Raw genomic sequence first — 20,228 nt, forward strand, 5'->3', positions numbered from 1 at the left:
TTGGTGTTGAAGAAATGTGACAGAGCTCATCAGACAGATATCACGCTGCTACCGACTTCCTTTTGTCGACATCAGTGTCAGTTAAAAGCGCCGTCGAGTGCCTGACGCAGTGATGCATTGAATTTGTGACGAGATTGCTTTTGACAGTGTAACAAGTACAATAAGAGGCATGAATTCTTGCAGTTATTATGCGCTTGCAAGCTTGTCCATACATCTTAGCATATAATACGATTTCATCTGCTTCAAAGATTGTTAGTTCACCTTTGACCTCTGTGCATCTAAGGTACACTTAAAAGAAAAATTGCTAACTGTACAATATATTAATATATGTTTAGAATCATTCTTACAAGCTCTAAACACCACCGGTTGACTGGCTTCACATTAAAGTCACAGATGAGAAGAAAATATACAGTCAATAACAGCAAGCACAATGAAAACAACTTAATCAATTGCACTGCAACGTTTGCAAACAAGAGCTTGAATTATAACACCAATAATTGATTCCCCTCCTCCCTGCTGTTTTTTCTCGCTCTCCCGTGATGTCATTTCCAATCGATTCCTTCCTGTGTACAATGATGAGAAGTTTCCCGAGTTTGTTTTTTGCTCTGACACTTTCGCCCCCTGCACCAATGGAAATTTGCAAGCTGCACCAGCAGCTTAACCAAAAAGGATTAACTCCCATATCCAACCGAGAACACAGATAATGCTTGGTAATTGGTAAAAAATGAAGATGAATGGGACAGCAAGATAAGGACCAATTAGCTCCTCCACGCTTACAGCTGCGGTCTCTCTACAGATCCATCTCTTGAGTGCTGGCCTTCACCGCCAAAAGAAGCCTGGCGGAATTAGCGGCCTGACCTCATCGATGGTGGGAAGCCCACCCATCATCTACCGCCCCTTCACTTTTAATATTGTCCCTAACATAGACACCTGTCACCAAGCTTGACGTGACTCCCGCTCCCCACGTCCCCAAACCACTAAACACCGGGTCTGGGCCAGGTCTGAGCACGCTAACTCTGTAAATCAGAGAAACACACACAAACAAGTACATGGATGTGCGCACATGCCTGAAAGTTTGTCGCTTATTTCATTATGGCAGCATCATCTGGTTGGTGATACACACAATTCCCCCATCTAATTACGGCGAGGATTTAAGGTCCATTAACGTTGCCGTGGCAAGGAATCAGATGCAAAATGGCACCCAGTGGCCACCAAGAGAGATATTCTTTCACCTCCTTTCATTTCTTAACCCAGTGGCTGCAAATGCACGAATTCTTTGTGCTTCTCAGCGTTCACATAAAAAACTTATAAATAAGCAACAAATTCCTCTTGTTGAAATGGGCAGGTGATTTCTTTGGTGCGTAATGAAGGTTTTGGTTCAGGTCAACTCAATAGATCACTGTTTGTTTCTCTTCCAGGAAGTGTTTTGTACATGTTTTGCTTAGTTTGTGATCTGTAATTGTGCCATTTCCCGTGAGTCAATGGAACAATCCACATTGTAAAAGAAGGGAACCCCCACCTTCTTAAAAAAAGCTGGGGAAGAATCAAAGTGAACCAAACACTAAGCTAAATCACATTCGCTCAGGATGTTTGGCTATTTGGCTCCAACTTGAATTGGCTGACTGCTTTTCTCTCTTTTTTTGTAATTAATAATAGTGATGCAAGGCAGGAATAGTGATTGAGTTGAATATTTAATGCTGAAGAAACATTAGCCAATCCAATTTGCATCAACAAAAAGACAACAGCAAGTCCAAAGGAGAGTACAATGCCCTTCACACTTTGTACTGTATTATATTTTACATTTGCTGTATTATATTTCTAATCTAATCTACTGATACAATAGCCAACAAACCATAAAAAAGAACAAATCCCAGCGTATGGAAAAAAGAGGGAATTAAATGTAATTCATATTTAATATATACTATTATTCCTACTGTATATGTATATACATAATAGTGGTATTTTTAGTGATATTGGTTGTTAGTGGGTATTGGTATTTTACCCAAGTCAAAATGAAGAGTTTGGTTTCCAAAACGGGTTAACCCTGTATTTTAAATTTTTCAAAAATCTCGTTTTTTTTTATTGTCCATTCCAATTAATAACAATCAAACTGTAGTTGGTTTGTTTTGATTTAAGCCTTTAAAATTTAAAAATTCAGCTAAGTGGCACAATAAAACGCAATAAAAACAAGATAACATAATAAAAAACATGTTTTGACAAAAATAAAAAACAGAGTTATCTAGTTTGAGAATGGACTCTTTTTTACTTGGGCCATTAAGCAAATAGTAAACTACATTACAACCACTTAGCAACCTACTATCACCTATAGCAACCACATAGTAACATTTTAAACCACTCAATACATCTTAGCAACCCTGGCAACCAGTATGTCCAATATACTGGCACAATACTCTAACATTGTGGTTAATATTTTTAAACAGCTAAGCACTTTTCAGAAAACATAATAATAATAAGAGGCACGTTTATTATTATTATTATTACTACTACTACTACTACTACTACTACTACTACTACTATTATTAGGCTATTACAATTATATATACATAATAATTACTGTCATCATTATAATGCATGGTGCATGCACGGCCACACTAATATTGGGTAATAATAATTTGTGGGTAAACCCCCAAGTGACATTTAGAAAGTAATTACAGTTGCATGTAACTATGTGCATCTAAATAAAACCCAATAGCAGGAACAGCTGTTTAATTTAGCACATGTTCATTTCCTGCTCGTGACATTGTCCACTCCTGTTAGGAGAATTGAGTTCCTCTTTTCTAAAGTCATCCCTATATCTGCCACATGATTTCAGACTCTGGACACCAGCTGCATAATGCGCCTGTAAGCAGCACAGAATAGGCCATCACAGTCTAAAACCATTACAGCCAATCACTGCGCTTCAAAAGTCAGCAGAGCACTGTACATAAGAGTTTATTTTCACAGTTGCCTGTTTTCTCTGGCACTCTTTTAAAACACCCTGATGTGATATCTCTCCCGGTTCTCTGGTGAAATGACCTTTCCGTTTTAATGCCGTAATGATCCGGAGCAGTGAGGGAATTTGCTGGAAGAAGGGAATGGAAAACACTGTCTATTTCACTTAAAAACGTAATTTATGTTGCAATTAAATGCTGAAAGGCGCTTGTTTTTCCCCTCTGGCTTGCCGGATAGAACCAGCTATATTTCGCCCTCGTAACACGTGGGTGACTCCTATTGGCCACCCTGTCACAGGAGAGTGCTTGATATAAACAAGAGATTGAAATGACATCCAGTAATCAATATTAGGATGGCTTCAGTAGCAAACATCATTTGTCTCGGCCTCTGTTCTTTTGACCAAACGAAGCATTAATTTAAATCATAAATCTGGGAGTGATTTAAATCCCGGAATGAGGAGCCCGCCTGCCTTTAATGATTTATTTTCTACATTTCTGCGAGCGAGAGATTTGTCCATACGCGGTGACAGGTCACCTTCAAACGCCAGAGGTAGACTGTTCATCACCATGCAGACTAGCATCTCATCGCTGCGAGTAAATATTAAAGTAAAAGAATCCAATTGATTGTGGATGGGCCGGAGAGGCGTCTCGGCCATATATTTCACTCAGAGCCTCTAATGCCTCTCTAGTTCGGCTTTTCCGCTCACTGCTGGGCCCAGAATTATTATTCTTCAGGGAGTCTGCGTGCTCAAGGTTACAATTTAAATTGTAAAATGATAAAAACAGTTTCTTATTAGCTCCATTGCCGCAGCCTCGCCTATTCCGATTCGCATTTATCTTTATTTCTGTGACCTCGTAAGCCCCCCGCCGCTGTTAGCTGTTAGATGACCTCAGCTCCGTGCGCTTTATTTCGATAAATCTGCTTAGAGCACGCCATGTTTTGCAAAAACTCGTAGTGTCAAATGCGGCTGGGAAATCCTCCACGCAGGGTGGATATTCACAATGGAAATCACACGCGCACAGTTCAGCTCGGGGATTATGGTAACTGAATCATTTGTAATGGATTTGTGGTTTAATATAACAGTGTAATTTCCACAAAAAATGGCTTTAAGTAATGTTGCAAAGAGAGAGAAAAAATCTGAATGTATCTCAGAAACGATTAATTGGAACGGGGGACATTCAAAACCAATTTTCTTCACCAAATTGAATTAGCGGCTTGCTTAATAGCTATTAGCTTTGGGATAAAGTGCTCATGAATGCATTTGATGTGTAGCTATTTTAAAAGTGCATTACCTGCTAATGATGAATTTGGAAACAACTAAACAAACGGACTGCTCAAATTGAGATTACACAAAGCCTCCTTGTTTCCTTACAGATACAGAAGAACGCTGTTTAATGTGTCACATCTCGAAAAATTTTAGCTAGGTAAATAGCACGAATTAGGTTTAGTTACACATAAGCAGATGAGTTGCTTTTTCTGTGTATGGGTCATGTTGCTGGTTGATGGTGACTTACCGACACTGGAGCTGAGATCACCATTCTCCGAGTCAATTCCATGCTGGGTGTTGGTGCCATGATAGCTGCTCATCACCTCAAGTTTGATCTTCTTCACCTTCATGGCCTCTGCAATGGCGGCGTTGGTGGCGGCTGCAGCTGCCGCAGCGGCAGCTGTGAGGCCTGCAGCAGCAAACCAGGAGTGTCGAGTCACTGCATCATAAGAACTTATGGGCTTGGTCAAAGATTTCTGCTATATTAGAAATGTGTATTTTTTAAATGAAATTTTTTACACATATGCCCATTTTGATTAATTAGAACTATCAAAACATAAAATGTATTTAACTTCATATTTTTTAACAGTAAAAGTTTTAAAACTGTTACATTAGCAGGTTTCAAAGTCTAAAAAGTGTATAAACTAGCTATTCTGTTAAAAAGATTTAAAGTTGGTCAAATGTTTTAGGTAGAGCTGAAAGCATTGCACATTTATTTATTTAGTTGAAAGCGCAAAAAAATAGCTTTAATTAGCTTAAATATGCAATCCGTAACTTTTTTGCTCACAATGCTAAGCTTATAATAATGAATAATAATTTGAGCTCCAGAGTCAGATATTGTAGGAAATATCAGTTTGTTTTTAAAGTCACAATGAAACAGAAGTAGCAATTGTCCGGGACTTGAATTCGTCCATCGAGAATTGATTGTATTGTTGGAAGTTAGGTCATGTTGCTATTTGCTAATCGCTGGGATCTCTTCCTGGGCACCGCCCCCTGGCCATTCCTCGTGACCGGAAATAAAGAGAGATCATTTCGAGGAGGGGAGGAGATTACTGTATTCTCCGGACTATAAGTCGCTCCGGAGTATAAGTCACATCAGTCAAAAATGTGTTTTGAAGAGGAATTAACATATATACAGTAAGTCGCACTGGACTATACGTCGCATTTATTTAGAAAATGATTTCACAAAATCCAAGCCGATAAACAGACATTTAATCTGGAAAGGCAAGTTATTCAACTAAACAATACAGAACAGCAGGCTGAATAGGTGTCCGTATGTTAACGTTACATTATCAGTTATTTACACGATACACAATATCATACAGAACATACCTGGGAGGCTGAATAAGCTAAATTAACACGACAAGCCAAATCAAGTTCTAAAAGGTCCCGAAGTCATTCCGCATCACTGAATCCATTGAATTACATAAATACAGGAGCAGCATAGAGCTGAATCTCGTGGATGAAGACGGTAATACTGTAGTTTCTCTTGGTTCATATGAAATAATTTTGACTTATAAGTTGTGCTTGACTATAAGTTCGAGGACCCACCACACTATAAAAAAGTGTGACTTATAGTCTGGTAAATACTGTTGCATTTTTGATTATGAGGGCACATTAATTTTTTCACAGAAAAAGTCATTTGTAAAAAATACCACAATATTCCAAACAATTAAGATTTTATTGTGACTTTAATAAGACGTAAATAATTGTAACCTGCAATTTTATGTTTCCAACAGAGATGGAAAAAGGAAAGTTACGGATTGCAGCTTGTAATGACAAGTGTAATAATTTATTAAAATATAATAAATAAAAATAAGATAAATACAATATTGATAAAATAAATAAATAATATTTATAAATAATATACAAAAGGGAGGGGATGCTTTCTGCAAAATTCTGCACCCAAAATCCATATAGGCTGTGTGTGGGTAACATTTTAGTGAGAAGTCTGAATACTTGTGTATCAAGTGATTGACAGTTTGTGTCTTCAGATGCTTCTGGAGCATGTTCTAACTGCTAAAAACTAGACAAAAACTTCTTGCTTTGTAACTGTTTTACACAGTCTTTTCTTCTATCATTAGCGAGTAACTCGGTCCAGCACCACATCCTAACTAGAGCGAATCATTTGCATCCCATCAGTAGCGGTGCTGTTTTGGATTACACAGCTGGCCCCATTGGACTGATTCAACGTTTTCTGTTAGAAGTCTGCCTGTCATATACTGTACGTCTTTTCTCATTTCTGTCTCGTTTTCTCTCTAAATGCAAAGACGACGCTGTTGTGCTTTGATGCTGACAGATGGAGTCAGGAGAACATATCAAAACTGACATGTTTCCATGGTTTCTGTTTGTAAATAAACTGGTTGGGATGTATGACAAAGTGAAAACAAACAGCCTGAAACAGTGGGAAACCAAAGACGTGCTCAAATCACATACACACTCTCAAAGTCATGCAAATGTCTATGACATATCAAATATACACACATTCACCATTCCCACCAGACTCCGATTTCATTATCATTCCCACTGAATGACAAGGAACGATGCAATTCAAAGTCTTTTGGCTCCAGTGGCAATAATCATTTTTCCATTGTTTGATTTGTTTAAAAGGAGCACCATGAAGCTGGGGAGATTGGATAAAGAACTGACTCGCTGTCATTTACTCTTTTTCAATGACAAAACACCTGAACGACTCGCAGAAAGTAAAAGTGGGATCCTTGAAAGAGACCTTGGATCCGTGAATGAAGATTAATGAAATGATGTGAATGGATAAATCAAAGCTGAGCTATTTTTCTAGCGGTGTTCAGTGAATCCTGTGATCTGTCTCATTTTATACGTACAGTGTGTTGAAAGTGGTTACAGTACAATAGCTTCACATATGAGATTATGAGGCAAAAACGATTCTGAGATATTGCCACAAAATATTACAGGACAATTTTCATTGATACTAAATTTGCTAAAATATTTACAAATATAATCTAATACTAGTATCTATTCATCTTTATTTATACGGGCTAGGGTTGATGAATGCATCATGCTGTGATATGAACACTTACATATAATCTTTAAAAAAGCAGTGCATGTGCACGTATGTCTCTCTCTATGAGGTGTACATCAATATATAAAGTTTTGGTAATATATCGGTATGTTTTTTTCCAGCAGGACATGGGATAAATCAATACCGCCTAAATTGGTATGGTCTAATATGACCCTCCTTCTTTGCAACAGAAGCTCTGCCAGAAATGTGCACTGAGGTCATAATCTTTCCAATCTGCATATTGTGCAGCTGTATATTTTTAAAACAGGGAGGAACCTCCTCTTTACCATACCATAAAGGTAAATGTGACAGCTCACATGAGGCTTTGACTTGCATGTAAACATTAATTCCACTTTGTAGAAAATACCGTGATTTTGATCATATATCGAGAAGCATCCCCAAAACTAATAAGATTTGAATTTTGGTTAATACTTCCCAGTCCTAGTGATAAGATTTCTGTTTCATGCTCATGTAAACTTTTAATTTCTCCCATGTGAGAAAAAGCCAATTAGTAAATTTATTCTCACTCCCCTGTCACATTTTTATGACATGACCGTGGCCAGTTGGCCTGTGTCTCTGTCCTGAGCGTGCCGAGATAAGATATCGAACGTGTGGCATTAATGCGCCAACTTGCCTTCCTAGCAGCAGATACGCAGATGGTGCAGGTAACATTGCATGCCACCGGCTTTCTGAGCTTGTTTGCATTTTAAAGTACACCAGTACCATATTGATGTATCGTATACATCATGTTGGAGTGGGCGCTCTCGTTTGCTGTTGCATATGCATGCCCTACAGCTGCGAACGGATCTACCCCCCCCTCCCCGCCCATAATAAATATGGCCTACAGTCGCACTGAAGGTCAATCTTCATTTGTGTCTAATGGGTGAGAGTCAACTGTTTTGTAAATGAGATGTATGCGTAGGATAGACCTAAGGAAAACAACGACTAGAATTACCTTTCGGTTGTTTGCGCGATGAAGGGCACTTGAGTAGCGTTTAAAGGGAATTTTCAGCCCTGCAATTATTCACTTCAACAATGCATTAAAACTGAACTGCTGATACTGAATCTCCTATGAATGTTATCAATAAACGTATCGTAATTTTCTGCTTTATTAGCATAGTCTAATATAGAACAGTGGTTCTCGATTGTTTGGTCAATGTTATCATTAAATGCTGTTCCAGAAATATATCCATTTTATATAGATTACAAATAAAAGTGGATTTACTGTATGTTATTTGACTATATATCTACATCAGAGTACCAATTTAGGAATGTTTTTCACTGCGGCCACTCATTGTGCTCCGACAACAAGCATTCCACTCCTTCCTTAATTAGCATTCATTAGTATGCAAAGCACCAATAGCAGATCTCAACGTTTTAACTTTTGAAAGTCACCTTTATATTCAGACGCCCATGTCTGTTTTCTCACAGACAGAAGGATCTCTTCGGCCGTATATAAACGGCTGGGGCTGAGAGATGTCGAGTGGGCAGACGGGGGACGACGGCGAAGGATGGGGACTCGTTCGACAAATAAAGATCCGCTACCGCAAATAATAGAGATGGGGTCTGATCGTAGCCCTTGGAGCAGCTGTCATATTAAATAATAATGAAGGATCTATTAATATGCAAAAGAAAGCAGCAGCAGACTAGCTTAACGCTGTCACGCCTCTGAATATTGTCAGAATGTTCATTATTAATTAACATGCGGCCTGCCCCATACCTGCTCAATGTCAGAACATTCTTATAACAAATAAGAAATGTATGCGCCTCCTTCCACTAATAATGTAATTAAATTAAGATCAGATTAACTTCACATCAGTACACAAAGAGTGACTTAGCCATGCTGATGATAAGCAAGCGCTTATCTACTGACTTAACGGTTCATGCTCCTAATAGAGACCAAGGCCAAATTTCACTCAATTTATTGAGTGTGTTTGTAGAGATGAGCTTCATTTCAGTGAATGTACAATACAAAGGCGAGGTTGTGCCAACAAGGACCAGGTTAAGTAATGAATTTGAATGATTTCATCTGCATTGAGTGCTTTTTAAATAAGCTATTGGAATTTCAAAAGTTTGCCAGGTTGGTGTCATCAGGTCTTCGAAAGATATTTCAGAAGATATTTACTTCGAATATATTAAAATATTTAAGTACTAACTACTAGCAAGTTAACTAGATGCACAAGAACTATGTATATCATCCACTATAGCACTATTAGAATAAAAATGATCAAAATATGTACCCAGTGTATACATTTGGTACCAATATGTACCTTTGAGATACTAATATATGTATCTCTGAGGTACTAATAAGCACTCTTTGGTACCAGTCTGTACCTCTGAGGAACTATTATGAACTTGCAAAGCTGTACTTCTTGAAAGAGTACAGCCCCAGTGACAATTGGTGTACACATTTTGACAATTTTTTAAGACAGTGAGTACATACAGTAGTCCACTCTTTACTATAAAAAAAAAACACTTTACTATTATTTTTAGACAGACAATAATTAAAAAAGAACTATATCATATTTTCATTAAGTAACATATAATATATTCCACAATTTAGGTCTAACTACTTGTTATTTAGTCAAAGATCTTACTATGTCAGTCTACATGATCACTGATAAAAATGACACTCATTTGTCACTTGGCACTCATTTGACACTCATGATGTAATTTCATGAATTATTAATTTCATGTCATATTATGAGACTATTGTATGCCTCTCATCTGTCTATTTCTAGAGATGCTAGTTTTAAGTTCTACAAATTTAGTAGAATCTTTAAACTTAATCTGGTAACACTTTACAATAAGGGGGCGTGCACACCAAGGTGTTTATGCCGGCAGCAATTATAAAAAAAAAAAATTCCAATAGAAATGGCGCGCTTTTCAAAAACGCAAGCAGTGGCGGGTTTCGTCCACACTGAGCACCGGCACTCCACAGTTTTTCCGCCTTCAGCTGAAAAATTATCAACTTTGAGGGGGCGTACACACCAAAGCTTTTACACCCGCGGCCGGCATATGTTTTCAATTGTTTCCAATCGAAGTGCTGCGTTTATCTAAAAAGCTAGCACCAAAAGTTTTTTTTTTTAGCTGAAAGCCGGCGCTCTGCGTTTTTTCTGCGCTCAGTGCTGAGCACCGAGAGTTGAAAAAGATTCAACTTTGGGTGAAAAGCTTAGCTCGTCAATGTCAGTTCTCTTACGGCCGTCCAATCACAGTGGGGTGAGACAAATATCACAACAACCAACCGCTGCATCGTACAACGACTGTTAAACTGGCAGTCAGCTGAAATAAAGCTGCCAGTCGGCGTCCGCCGGGTGTTTTCAATCCGCATAAAAAAGTGTATGCCGAATGCCTCTATTAAACTGTTTGCTATTGTATTTAGGGAGCTGCAAATAGCTAAGTTGTACGCTATCCGTATGCATATGGCAGCTGTTACAAACACTGGTCATAGGATTAAATAATTCAGACGTTGCCACCACGCAGCGCAAGTACTTGTGGAAAGGAGAAAGCTGAGCGGCTGTGCGCTTCTAGACGCAATATGTGAACAGCCCCTAATTCATAATAAACTGAGAATCTATTTGGTTTAAAATCGTTTTTGTTTTGTTTAAAATGTAGATCACGATTACATTTATCAGACAACTACACAGAATAACATGTAGCAATCTATTTTTTATAAAAATACTTATTTGAATCATTAATTCAAACATGTTTAAAATGAATTAATTCAGTCTCATTCATAAATACTTGTTTAATTAATGGATGATTTTTTTATGAATCTCTTGAGTCTTCTTGAATAAATGATAAAATGATAAAGCGGTATCGGCTCCAAATATCGGCTCAAGAAAATCGGCAGCCCGTATCTGTATCAGCATAAAAAAATCCATATCAGTCGATCCCTAGTGTGCACGCCACTTAAGGTTGTATTTAACATGAATAACTGTATTGGCATTAACTAACATTTACAAAGGGTAGTTAATGCTGAAAACTACAGTATATTGATCATTGTTAGTTCATGTTAGCCAAGGCTAATGTTACCAAGTACAACCTTATTGTAAACTGTTACCCTTGGTCTTCATATTTAAGAGCTTAGTTACAATAGATATCGTCTCAAAATTTTAAGATGTCATCCGCTTGCGCCACGTCGATCCAAAGGAAATAATCGGCTTTGGAGGCCCAATTGTCTGTACATCTGAAAGAGAGGAGTGATTTTGGACCTCAGTGGGGGACATCTGCTCCAAAGGCCAAAATCCACTTTAAATAAATGAAAACAGACACAAATGATGATGTCCTTTCCCAAAGCAGGTGGAAGTCATTTATGAGTAACAGACACGTGTGCAAATAGTGCTGGGAGTAGAATGATGTCCTTTGCCACAAAGCTGATTTGTTGTGTTAAAAGCATGTGCTTTTGGCAAGATACTAAAGAAAGTCTCTAAAAAGAGCCAGTTGTGGGACACATGTCTTTCTATCCCTCAAAACTTGCAAAACTTTTCTGGGGGGAATTTAAGGAAATGTAACACAAATAACATGAAATCACAGCAAATCAAATTGTTCTGCAAGTGATGCCATCTCTGAGGAGAACTGTTGATTTTTTGTTCTCTATTGCTATGTGGGATGATACTGTGCAATTCATATCCTGCCCTTTTTTGGGGGGGGATTTTATGTATAGTTTCTAACTAGAAGAATTAGTTCAATAAAATGCAAAAAAAGCCCTAACAAAAATGTCTATGAAAAAGTCATCACTTGATGCTGCAGTTTATGTTTGTTGTTTCAATCCTGCTGCCGATCAAGATGACAAGAATCCATCAAAGGCGAATTACATTTACTTATTGTATTCTAGCCTATCAAACAACCAAAGTCTCTTCCAAACTAAATTGTTTAAAATGTTACGTTTCTTCAGAAGTTTCAACCAAAATGTCAAGATCAGAGACTCTCTTAAGGTTTAAAGGCTTGGATATCAAAGGGATTTTATTGTGGTTGTTCAAAACTAAATAAGAGAAGACTCTCATGTTGGACTCTCATCCTGTACTGCATGGCCTTTGAGATCCTGCTTCCAAACAAGACACTGATAGGTTGACCTCACTCAAATATGGAGGGGTCGCTGTACCCGGTTTCCCAAGCCGAGAGCCTCAACGATTCTTTGGTCGCATTGTTCAAGCTTCAACCACTTCTATTGAAAAGTTTGAATTTCTAATGAAACACGTCTCCATTCACACCGAAAGAATGCAACACTTGCAAATCAAATTATATAGAAACAAAAAAAAAAAAAAAAACGGTTGGAAAATAAGAAATATAACTTTAATGTGTTTTACTTGGAGATTAAATGAATGTTTACAATCCACATTCCATTCCATTTCATTGTGCACGCTCCCTCCAGCTCTTTTTATAATGCAAACACTTGCCACTGCACATGCACATTTTGCAGCGTATACAAGATATTTAATAAAGCGGCACTAAAAAAACAACAATACCAACAAATGTATCAAGGCTGATGAGACTAAACATACAACTATATGGCTTTGTGCTCAATAATTGCTTAAGAATACGCAAGAGAGCTTTAACAAGAAGAAAACTGTGCATTAACAATGAGTTAACCGTAACCTAATGACTGTGTATTATTAAAAGATGGCAACGGAACAACGGAGACCACAATATGTAAATCAAAACGCTTTCTTGCGAGCGACTTCAAAGCAGCTACAATGAAAGCCAGCCGTAAATAGAACAAAAGCAAAAAGACCTGCTCGAGGCGAACTAAAGGCACAAACGGCTGTTGTTGATTGTTGTGGCGATAAGCTTGCTTTAACATCACAACGGCCTATGTACATATAGCAGTGAAGTGGATTTAATCGGGCTAATTAAAATCCACTCAAGGCAGAATGCAGCATCTCCTATAATGATCTGCGAGAGAACAACTCTCCACTCCAATTTATTCTGGAGTTTTGGCTGCAGAGGGGGCTGATGGGAGGGGAGGTGGTCAGCGGTTTTGGTTAGGCTGTCAGGTTTTGCACCGTGCCATTTAACAGACGGGCAGCGGGCCGCCGTGAGAACGGAGTGGGTAGCTGCGGGAAACCCGTGCGTGTTACCTGTAGGTGGAATGATTCCTGGCGACATGAGGCCCGGCACGGAGTGCGGCATGATGTGAGGGTTCTCCGGCGATGTCACACTCTGGGTCCGTTTGGGAGGCCTCCCGGGTCTTGAGCTAAAACAGAAGTGAAATGGTAGAAAGGGGGATGTGGAAGCAGAGCAGGACACAGAAAGTGTAGAGATGGAGAAAAGAGAAAGGGGAGGGGTTGGCGTTAACATTCGGACTGCTGCAGATGCAATTTCATTTCAATGAGCCAACATGTACTGTAAATAAATTCCTTTTCAAGGACAGTTGCTTTCTGCCGCTCGACATAATAGACTTCCATAACTAATTAGATTACAGCGTGAATTCATTTCCTTTATTGAAGATCAACCACTTTTTGATGCATAATTCATGGCTCGTACCTCGTTACCTGCCCCTCTGTATTAATATCCCTACACTATTTGAATTACCTAGTTTGCATATGCTAAAATCCGGCCAAGCGGCTTTCAGCCTGGAAATTACATGTTAACTTGCTATAATTATTGCAGTCAGGCCACTATTGATTTATGAGACTTTTAAAAACCAAATATGTGTAGTTCTTGTAATGAATGATATTCTAAGGTTCTTCAGGAAATTAAAAGGCAATGGCTGCCTTAGGAAATGTTCTGCTTGCATGATTTAATAGGAGTTTTAGCTGGAAGCTGGTGTGACTGAGTGACTTAGACCTGTTCTCCGTTTATGATGGAAACTTTTATTACTTTAAATGAGTGACCAGGATCACACAGTGATTAATGACACAAAAAGTATAATTCTGACAGTGGGAAAAAATGCCCCTTCGAGCTGATTGTCAAATATGTTTGCGCACATTACAATGTCGTGTTCTCCCATGCATTTCCCTTCACATTTTTTTTTTGTTCTCTTTAAGTTTATCCTTACAGAGAACGTCTCTGATAAATGATTGTATTACATATGTACTCATTTGTAAGGGGCTGTCTATAAATTCACAATGCTTGCATTACAATGGCACATCAAAAAATGATTGAAAGAGACCTTCATTAACTGAAGGTCTTGTTCTCTGCTTTTCCAATGACTAAACAGGACCTCATTCTCATGGTCAAAAGGGAAGAACAGTGCATTCACTAGGACACACAAGGCCTTTTAAAAAACACACTTATTCATGTACCACCAAAGTCTGTCATGTGTATCAGTTTAGCCCATTTACAGATTGGGCAGATGAGCTGTGCGTTTCATTGCATTTTATCATGTTTTATCCCTGACAGGCATGAAATTGAAACGGAAATTCTTTATTCCGCACACTAAAAACAGAGGCCATAAACTCCAAGCTTGGAGTGTAAGCCATGTGAGAGGGCAGCATGGGATAGAGTCCGGCCTCGGGCGAATCACACCGTTAGAAGCTTGAACCATATCAGCCTTGAACCATTGCATCATTTCCACATCACATCACACAAAGGAGAGATAGAGACATCATCCCCTTTATCCTGCATATGAACATTCCAATGAAGTATTCCGATTTTTTTCAGTGGGAACTAAAAATTTTGTGAGACAATGACCCCATAGGTCAATTGTGCAAAGAAGCTTATTACAACATATAGCTACATTTTAAAGATAAGCACCTCTATCTGATGTAAATAAAATGCCAGACGCGTGCATTAAGTCCAGGTGTGTGCGAGAAGGAATCTGTGCGCGTTAAAAGCTTTCTTGCGCAAAGTGAAGCAAACAAACCCTCTAATGCGAGGAAAAGCACACAATGCGCATGTTAGTGTGAAACTATGATGATAATAATAACAACCAGTGGTCACAATCTCAGGTAGGCGATGGTTCTCCATCCTGGAGACATGCCCGGCCCATCGAAGTTGTACCTTGAGAATCATGGCCTCGATGCCAGTAACCTGTGCTAACACAAGGACTTCAGTGTTGGCGACGAAATCACTCCAGTGGATGTTGAGCTCTGATGGAAACCTTCGAGAAGTCTCAAGTGATATAAGTACGTGACCCAGGACTCAGTGCCATACAGGAGGGTGGTCAGCACCACAGCTTTGTATACACTGACCTTCGTGTCTTTTTTGAGGTTTTTATTGTTCCATTACATTTCTGAACTTTTCAAGCGCCAACGCGTGCGTCAGCCAATTAGATCGCCTTATGCAAATAACCTAGGCAGAGCCAGACAATAATGTTTATGCAAGACCAAAAAACACAGAAGCATGTGTTGCAGCCACTGTGATTGGCTGTTGGCCACGCTTTAGACACGCCTTCTGTCAAGCTAAATGCTTACGCCCCATCCGTGTGAATGTACCGTAATATGTGAACTTTTTACATGGTCCCTTACCATTATTCCTTAATTCACTTTGCAAAATTTATACTTATGCACGTGACAGACACTGTTATTCAAAATGACTTACATCGCTTTCAATGTATAGAATTTATTAGCCTGTATCGATAGAAAAAGTTATAGAAATAGCCAATTATGCTGCATTTAGTAAAGCGTTTCTGTGGCATCATCTGCTGCCAGTAGGGGCGCAAATTTTTTTTTAACACTCCTAAGGGTTGTATTTGAGGGAAGTGGAAATTGACAGTACTTTTTTAGATCATTTTCATTTTTACGAATCATGAATATTCATATTTCCAGCTCATAACAGGCATGTATCAAGTTTCTTCATTGCTGTAATCATGATAACCTTTTTAGGCATGTAGCAGGACAGAAACATTCTTTTCTTAAAGGCACAGATGAATGCAGCACTTTATCCGAATTTGTCGCAGGAGACCAACAGAGAATTGGCACAGATGAGATCTTCGAGAAGAAATGATCACATGCCTGACCCACAGAAAGTCCTAAAATGAAATTCCTTCTCCTATAGAAACACCTCTTTGATCTTATGAGGGAGATTGCATGACAGTTTTGCTGTCATCACATTCAATGCACTGGACTGAATTATTTATGAAAGACCTCAATAGACAGCATATGATGGTAAAAGCCTTTTTGCCCTCCCTCAACAATGCCAAAAGCGGACAAAAAGGACAAAAATGTCACATCAACTTTAGCTCGAAGAAGAGCAGGGGATTTGTGAACAAAGCAGGCGTTTAGCCTCTGAGCTGCTTATGGAGTGTTTACATCATATGTGAGGAAGGTATAAAGTGGAACAGAACACATAGATCATGTTTTTTGTAATATTTTAACTTTCAGTGTCAAGAAAATATCTAAAAATGTACCAATAGTTATGTTAATCAATTACTCTCGTGTTGTTTCAAATTCATTTTTAAAGACCTTTTAACTCTTTCACCGCCAGCGTTTTTTTTAAAAGTTGCCAGCCAGCGCCAGCGTTTTTCATGATTTTCACCAAAGTTTAATGCCTTCCAGAAAATGTTCTTCTTTAAATATATAAACATACAATATACCAAATGAAAGAACAGACCCTCTGCTTTCAAACAAAAAAAAAACAGTTTCATCCTAACTTCAGTGGTTCTTTTGTAATCAGCTTTTGAATATGGGTAAGTTTCTGCAAAAACACCACATTTTGAGCAAAAAGCAGAGATAATTCCATTTTTGTGATGGACTTTTCATAGAGACCATTCAGAGCGATCTTTAAAACAGACACGGACATGCAGCCGCTTGCCATAGGGCAATACTTCCGGGTTTAAAAAGTTGCGGAAAGATAATAGGGGTATTGCGGAAAGACGGAAAATCTCGTCATTGGCGGGGAAGCGTTTTCTCTTAATTGACGAGATATCTCGTCAATGGCGGTGAAAGAGTTAAGCATAAAATTAAATAATAAAAAACTATCTTTCTCATACAAAGTTATCATAAGACTTTAAGAAAGTTTATGAGTCATTACTCTTAATGTGACTGTTTTGTAAGTTTTTCTACAAAAATTTACCTTTTGCTTTGTAAAGGAGATATAAAAGTCAAAGAAGGACTGGACTGTAAGTGTAAAAGTCCAAGTAAAAGACATCAGTAAAAGTACTCACTAAAGTATTTTAATTACACAAAACCCACTACAAACCTATGTGGTTATATTTGCTTATTTGCAATCTTGTTTTAATCACAGCACGATAGCACTGTAAACAAAACTGAATCACATCAAGTGCTTAAAACTAAAATCCCCATCATGCGACAACTCGAAATGCTTTCACTTAAAACCGAACAGCCTGTGCTTGTAAATTGAAGAGTACACTGCAGTCATTTAACCAAGATATGTAAGAGTATTCTCTACTGTTTGTCGCTTCTGTAAACAGCGATTATGAGGTCACTAAGGACGAGGAGAGAACAAGAGCTGGACCTTCACTAAAGAACAAGTACAATTTGTCATGTGCTGAATGCTGAGTCCTTAAATAGCCCTGCACAAAACGTCCTCAAAAGTAGGCTATTAGAGCACAACAATGGTTCATGAGATCCACTTGAGTGTAAGATATGCCCTGCGTTTTCATTCCATTTCTGGATATATCACCACTACTAAACTTAGTTACATCTTTTTCCTTTTCATTTATTTTCATCTTTTGTAACTCTAGGGTATATTTCCACACACCGAGAGAAGCTGTGTGTGACGTTTTTTCGAGAGTGATGCTGAGGAATTCAAATACTGTAAATTAACTTTTCAACCCTAAAGGAAGAGCAAAATGTTTGCTTGCATTAATTATTTTTTTTAGTTAAATCTCAGTGGTTTGTATTATTTATAAGACAAAATATTTGCACAAAATGCAAATGAGAATTTTGAGACCATGTGTGTGAAGCTAAAAGTTAAAAGTTATTTAAAGTGCACCTATTTCAATGCAAAAAAACTGTGTTATTTTGTATTTTTGGTAAAATGCAATGTTTATGGTTAAAAAAAACACATTATTTTCCACATACCGTACATTTTTTATAGCTCCAGATTTCACTCTCGTCCTGAAACGCACGGATTTGAAAAGCTCTGTGTCCCTAATTGGCCAGCTAATCTGTACATTGTGATTGGCCTGAATACCTCTGACGTCAGCCGGAAATGTGACGCTCCTTACCATGTTTGAAAGATTCACTCACAATGCAATGCTAACAGGAATTAACTTACAGGCTGTGAGTACGAAACCAGAGAAATTATGATAATGTCGGTCTTGTCTACATCACCAATCCCAAAAAGTAAACTGTTGCCTACAATCTGTGTCTTTGTTGTAGTCCAAGAAAAATTTTTTACGTTGGAGACGATAATTAGCATCATCGTTTACCTTGGGGTGTGTACCTTCTGCATATAGTTAACATGTACTAATACGGCTATTCCCAAACTGTGGTCCGCGGACCACTAGTGGTCCGTGAGGGTACTGCAGGTGGTCCGTGTAAAGGCAAAATTAAGAAAAAAATATATTTTTTAAGAATATGTTTTAAGAATCTGTTGTACTGATGTGATGACCAGTTATAGTTTTAGTGCTAGTAAGCCTATTTAGAAGTGCAGATAAATTCAGGACTTTGTGTAGACATATTTTATTACGAGTATTATGAGGTGGTCTGCGAAAATTCTTGATTACAAATAGTGGTCCACACACATTAAAAGTTTGAAAATCCCTGTACAAATACACACTTACACACCAAAGGAAATTAAAAAACGTGAATCGGCAATAGGTGCTCTTTAAGCACATACATGGTTCATCACAGTGACATAACTGAAGTATTTTGTCTTTTTTTTTAAGAACAAGCCTTTTGAAAAGTCCAACTGAAGCTTACTGTTTCAATAGGGGATACATCAACTCATGTAAAATGTCGTGGATAAGAAGTTTCAGCTTAAACTATGTTTCTTGTGATATACACTCATGTTTTAACGGTGACAGAAACCAACAAAAAAAAAGATGCATGGGCAATCTGGTCAGCCTAGAAAATTTAGCTCTTTTATGTTTACTTTAACTTAATAGAGCTAAATAATAGCCCACCTTTCTCCTTTTATTGTTCATGCCGTAGTACATCAAAGATCATAAATCAAAACTTAAAAAACCTTCAAAAATCGCACTTCCCTGAAGAAACAAAGTGGCAAATTTGCAACAAATGTTGGAATGCAGCTTTTTGTTTTGCATTTACGGTGCAAAGAAAATAAGAGTGAACTTTCCCTGAACCACGCTTCCTTTAATGGACTTGGTCCATGTTGACCCAGAAGTTCACATTGGAACATGATCTCCTCCGCACCACCACACTGAAAAAGCAATCAGATTAGACCCACACAATATACAGCCATCTCACTTTCATAATATAAAAGTCAGCAAATAACTTAATTCACCCTCTCATGTGTGTGTGAATGTTTTCCTTTCCTAAGTGGAAAATTATATTAAGAAACATGTTTGTAATAAAGGAAATTACAGTGGCCTTTATGCGTTGAATAACATTGTCTTTAACAAAACAGCATAGCCTAAAGACTTTATATGCATCTCATATAAGAAACAAGTTGCATTGGTTCAAGGCTTTGGGAAAACTATTAAAAATGCATTCTTTTATAAAACACATATTAAAACATAGATTAAGATGCAAATGAAACATTTTGTCAATATTCCTGACATCTTTTCGAGGCGATTTGGAGACACATTTTGACACTACCTGATGAAACAGTAACCTGAAGTCAATACATGTCTCGCTCAAGTTTACAGAAAGAACATTCCATTTTGATTTGCCTCAAATGGAGCAATTAACCTTTCCCGTCCTCTTTCTGTTTGTCATTGGGAAAGGTAAAGATGAAGATATTTATTCCATTTACTCACAGTCAACCAAAACAAGCGGACAAATCACAGCATCTCTGTCTCTGTAAATAGAGAGCCTTCCAGAAGCCCGCCAATCAGGCCTTATAAAATATTAACACAATGTCATTGCCCTTTTCAAATCTCTCACCTAGAATTCCCTAATTGTTCTCTTTCTTTATCGCGCAAAAGCAAAGTGTAAATAA

General features: G+C 38.0%; 1 protein-coding gene across 4 annotated transcripts in view; it reads right to left on the reverse strand.

The window, feature by feature from the left end:
* The window catches only part of dachd (dachshund d), a 116,604-nt gene that overhangs the window by 47,292 nt on the left and 49,084 nt on the right, over positions 1-20,228 (reverse strand). For 2 of the 4 annotated variants that reach the window (XM_065251766.2, XM_065251765.2), the window contains exons 2-3: positions 13,337-13,452; positions 4,467-4,658 (exon numbers count right to left, since the gene is read on the reverse strand). In XM_065251766.2, the coding sequence (XP_065107838.1) occupies positions 4,467-4,658; positions 13,337-13,452 (308 nt within the window). The remainder of the gene's footprint in view (positions 1-4,466; positions 4,659-13,336; positions 13,453-20,228) is intronic. The other 2 variants (XM_065251767.2, XM_065251768.2) reach the window with 2 other exon arrangements.

The sequence above is a fragment of the Paramisgurnus dabryanus genome, chromosome 15 (assembly GCF_030506205.2).
Source record: "Paramisgurnus dabryanus chromosome 15, PD_genome_1.1, whole genome shotgun sequence".
Classification (NCBI taxonomy): Eukaryota; Metazoa; Chordata; class Actinopteri; order Cypriniformes; family Cobitidae; genus Paramisgurnus; species Paramisgurnus dabryanus.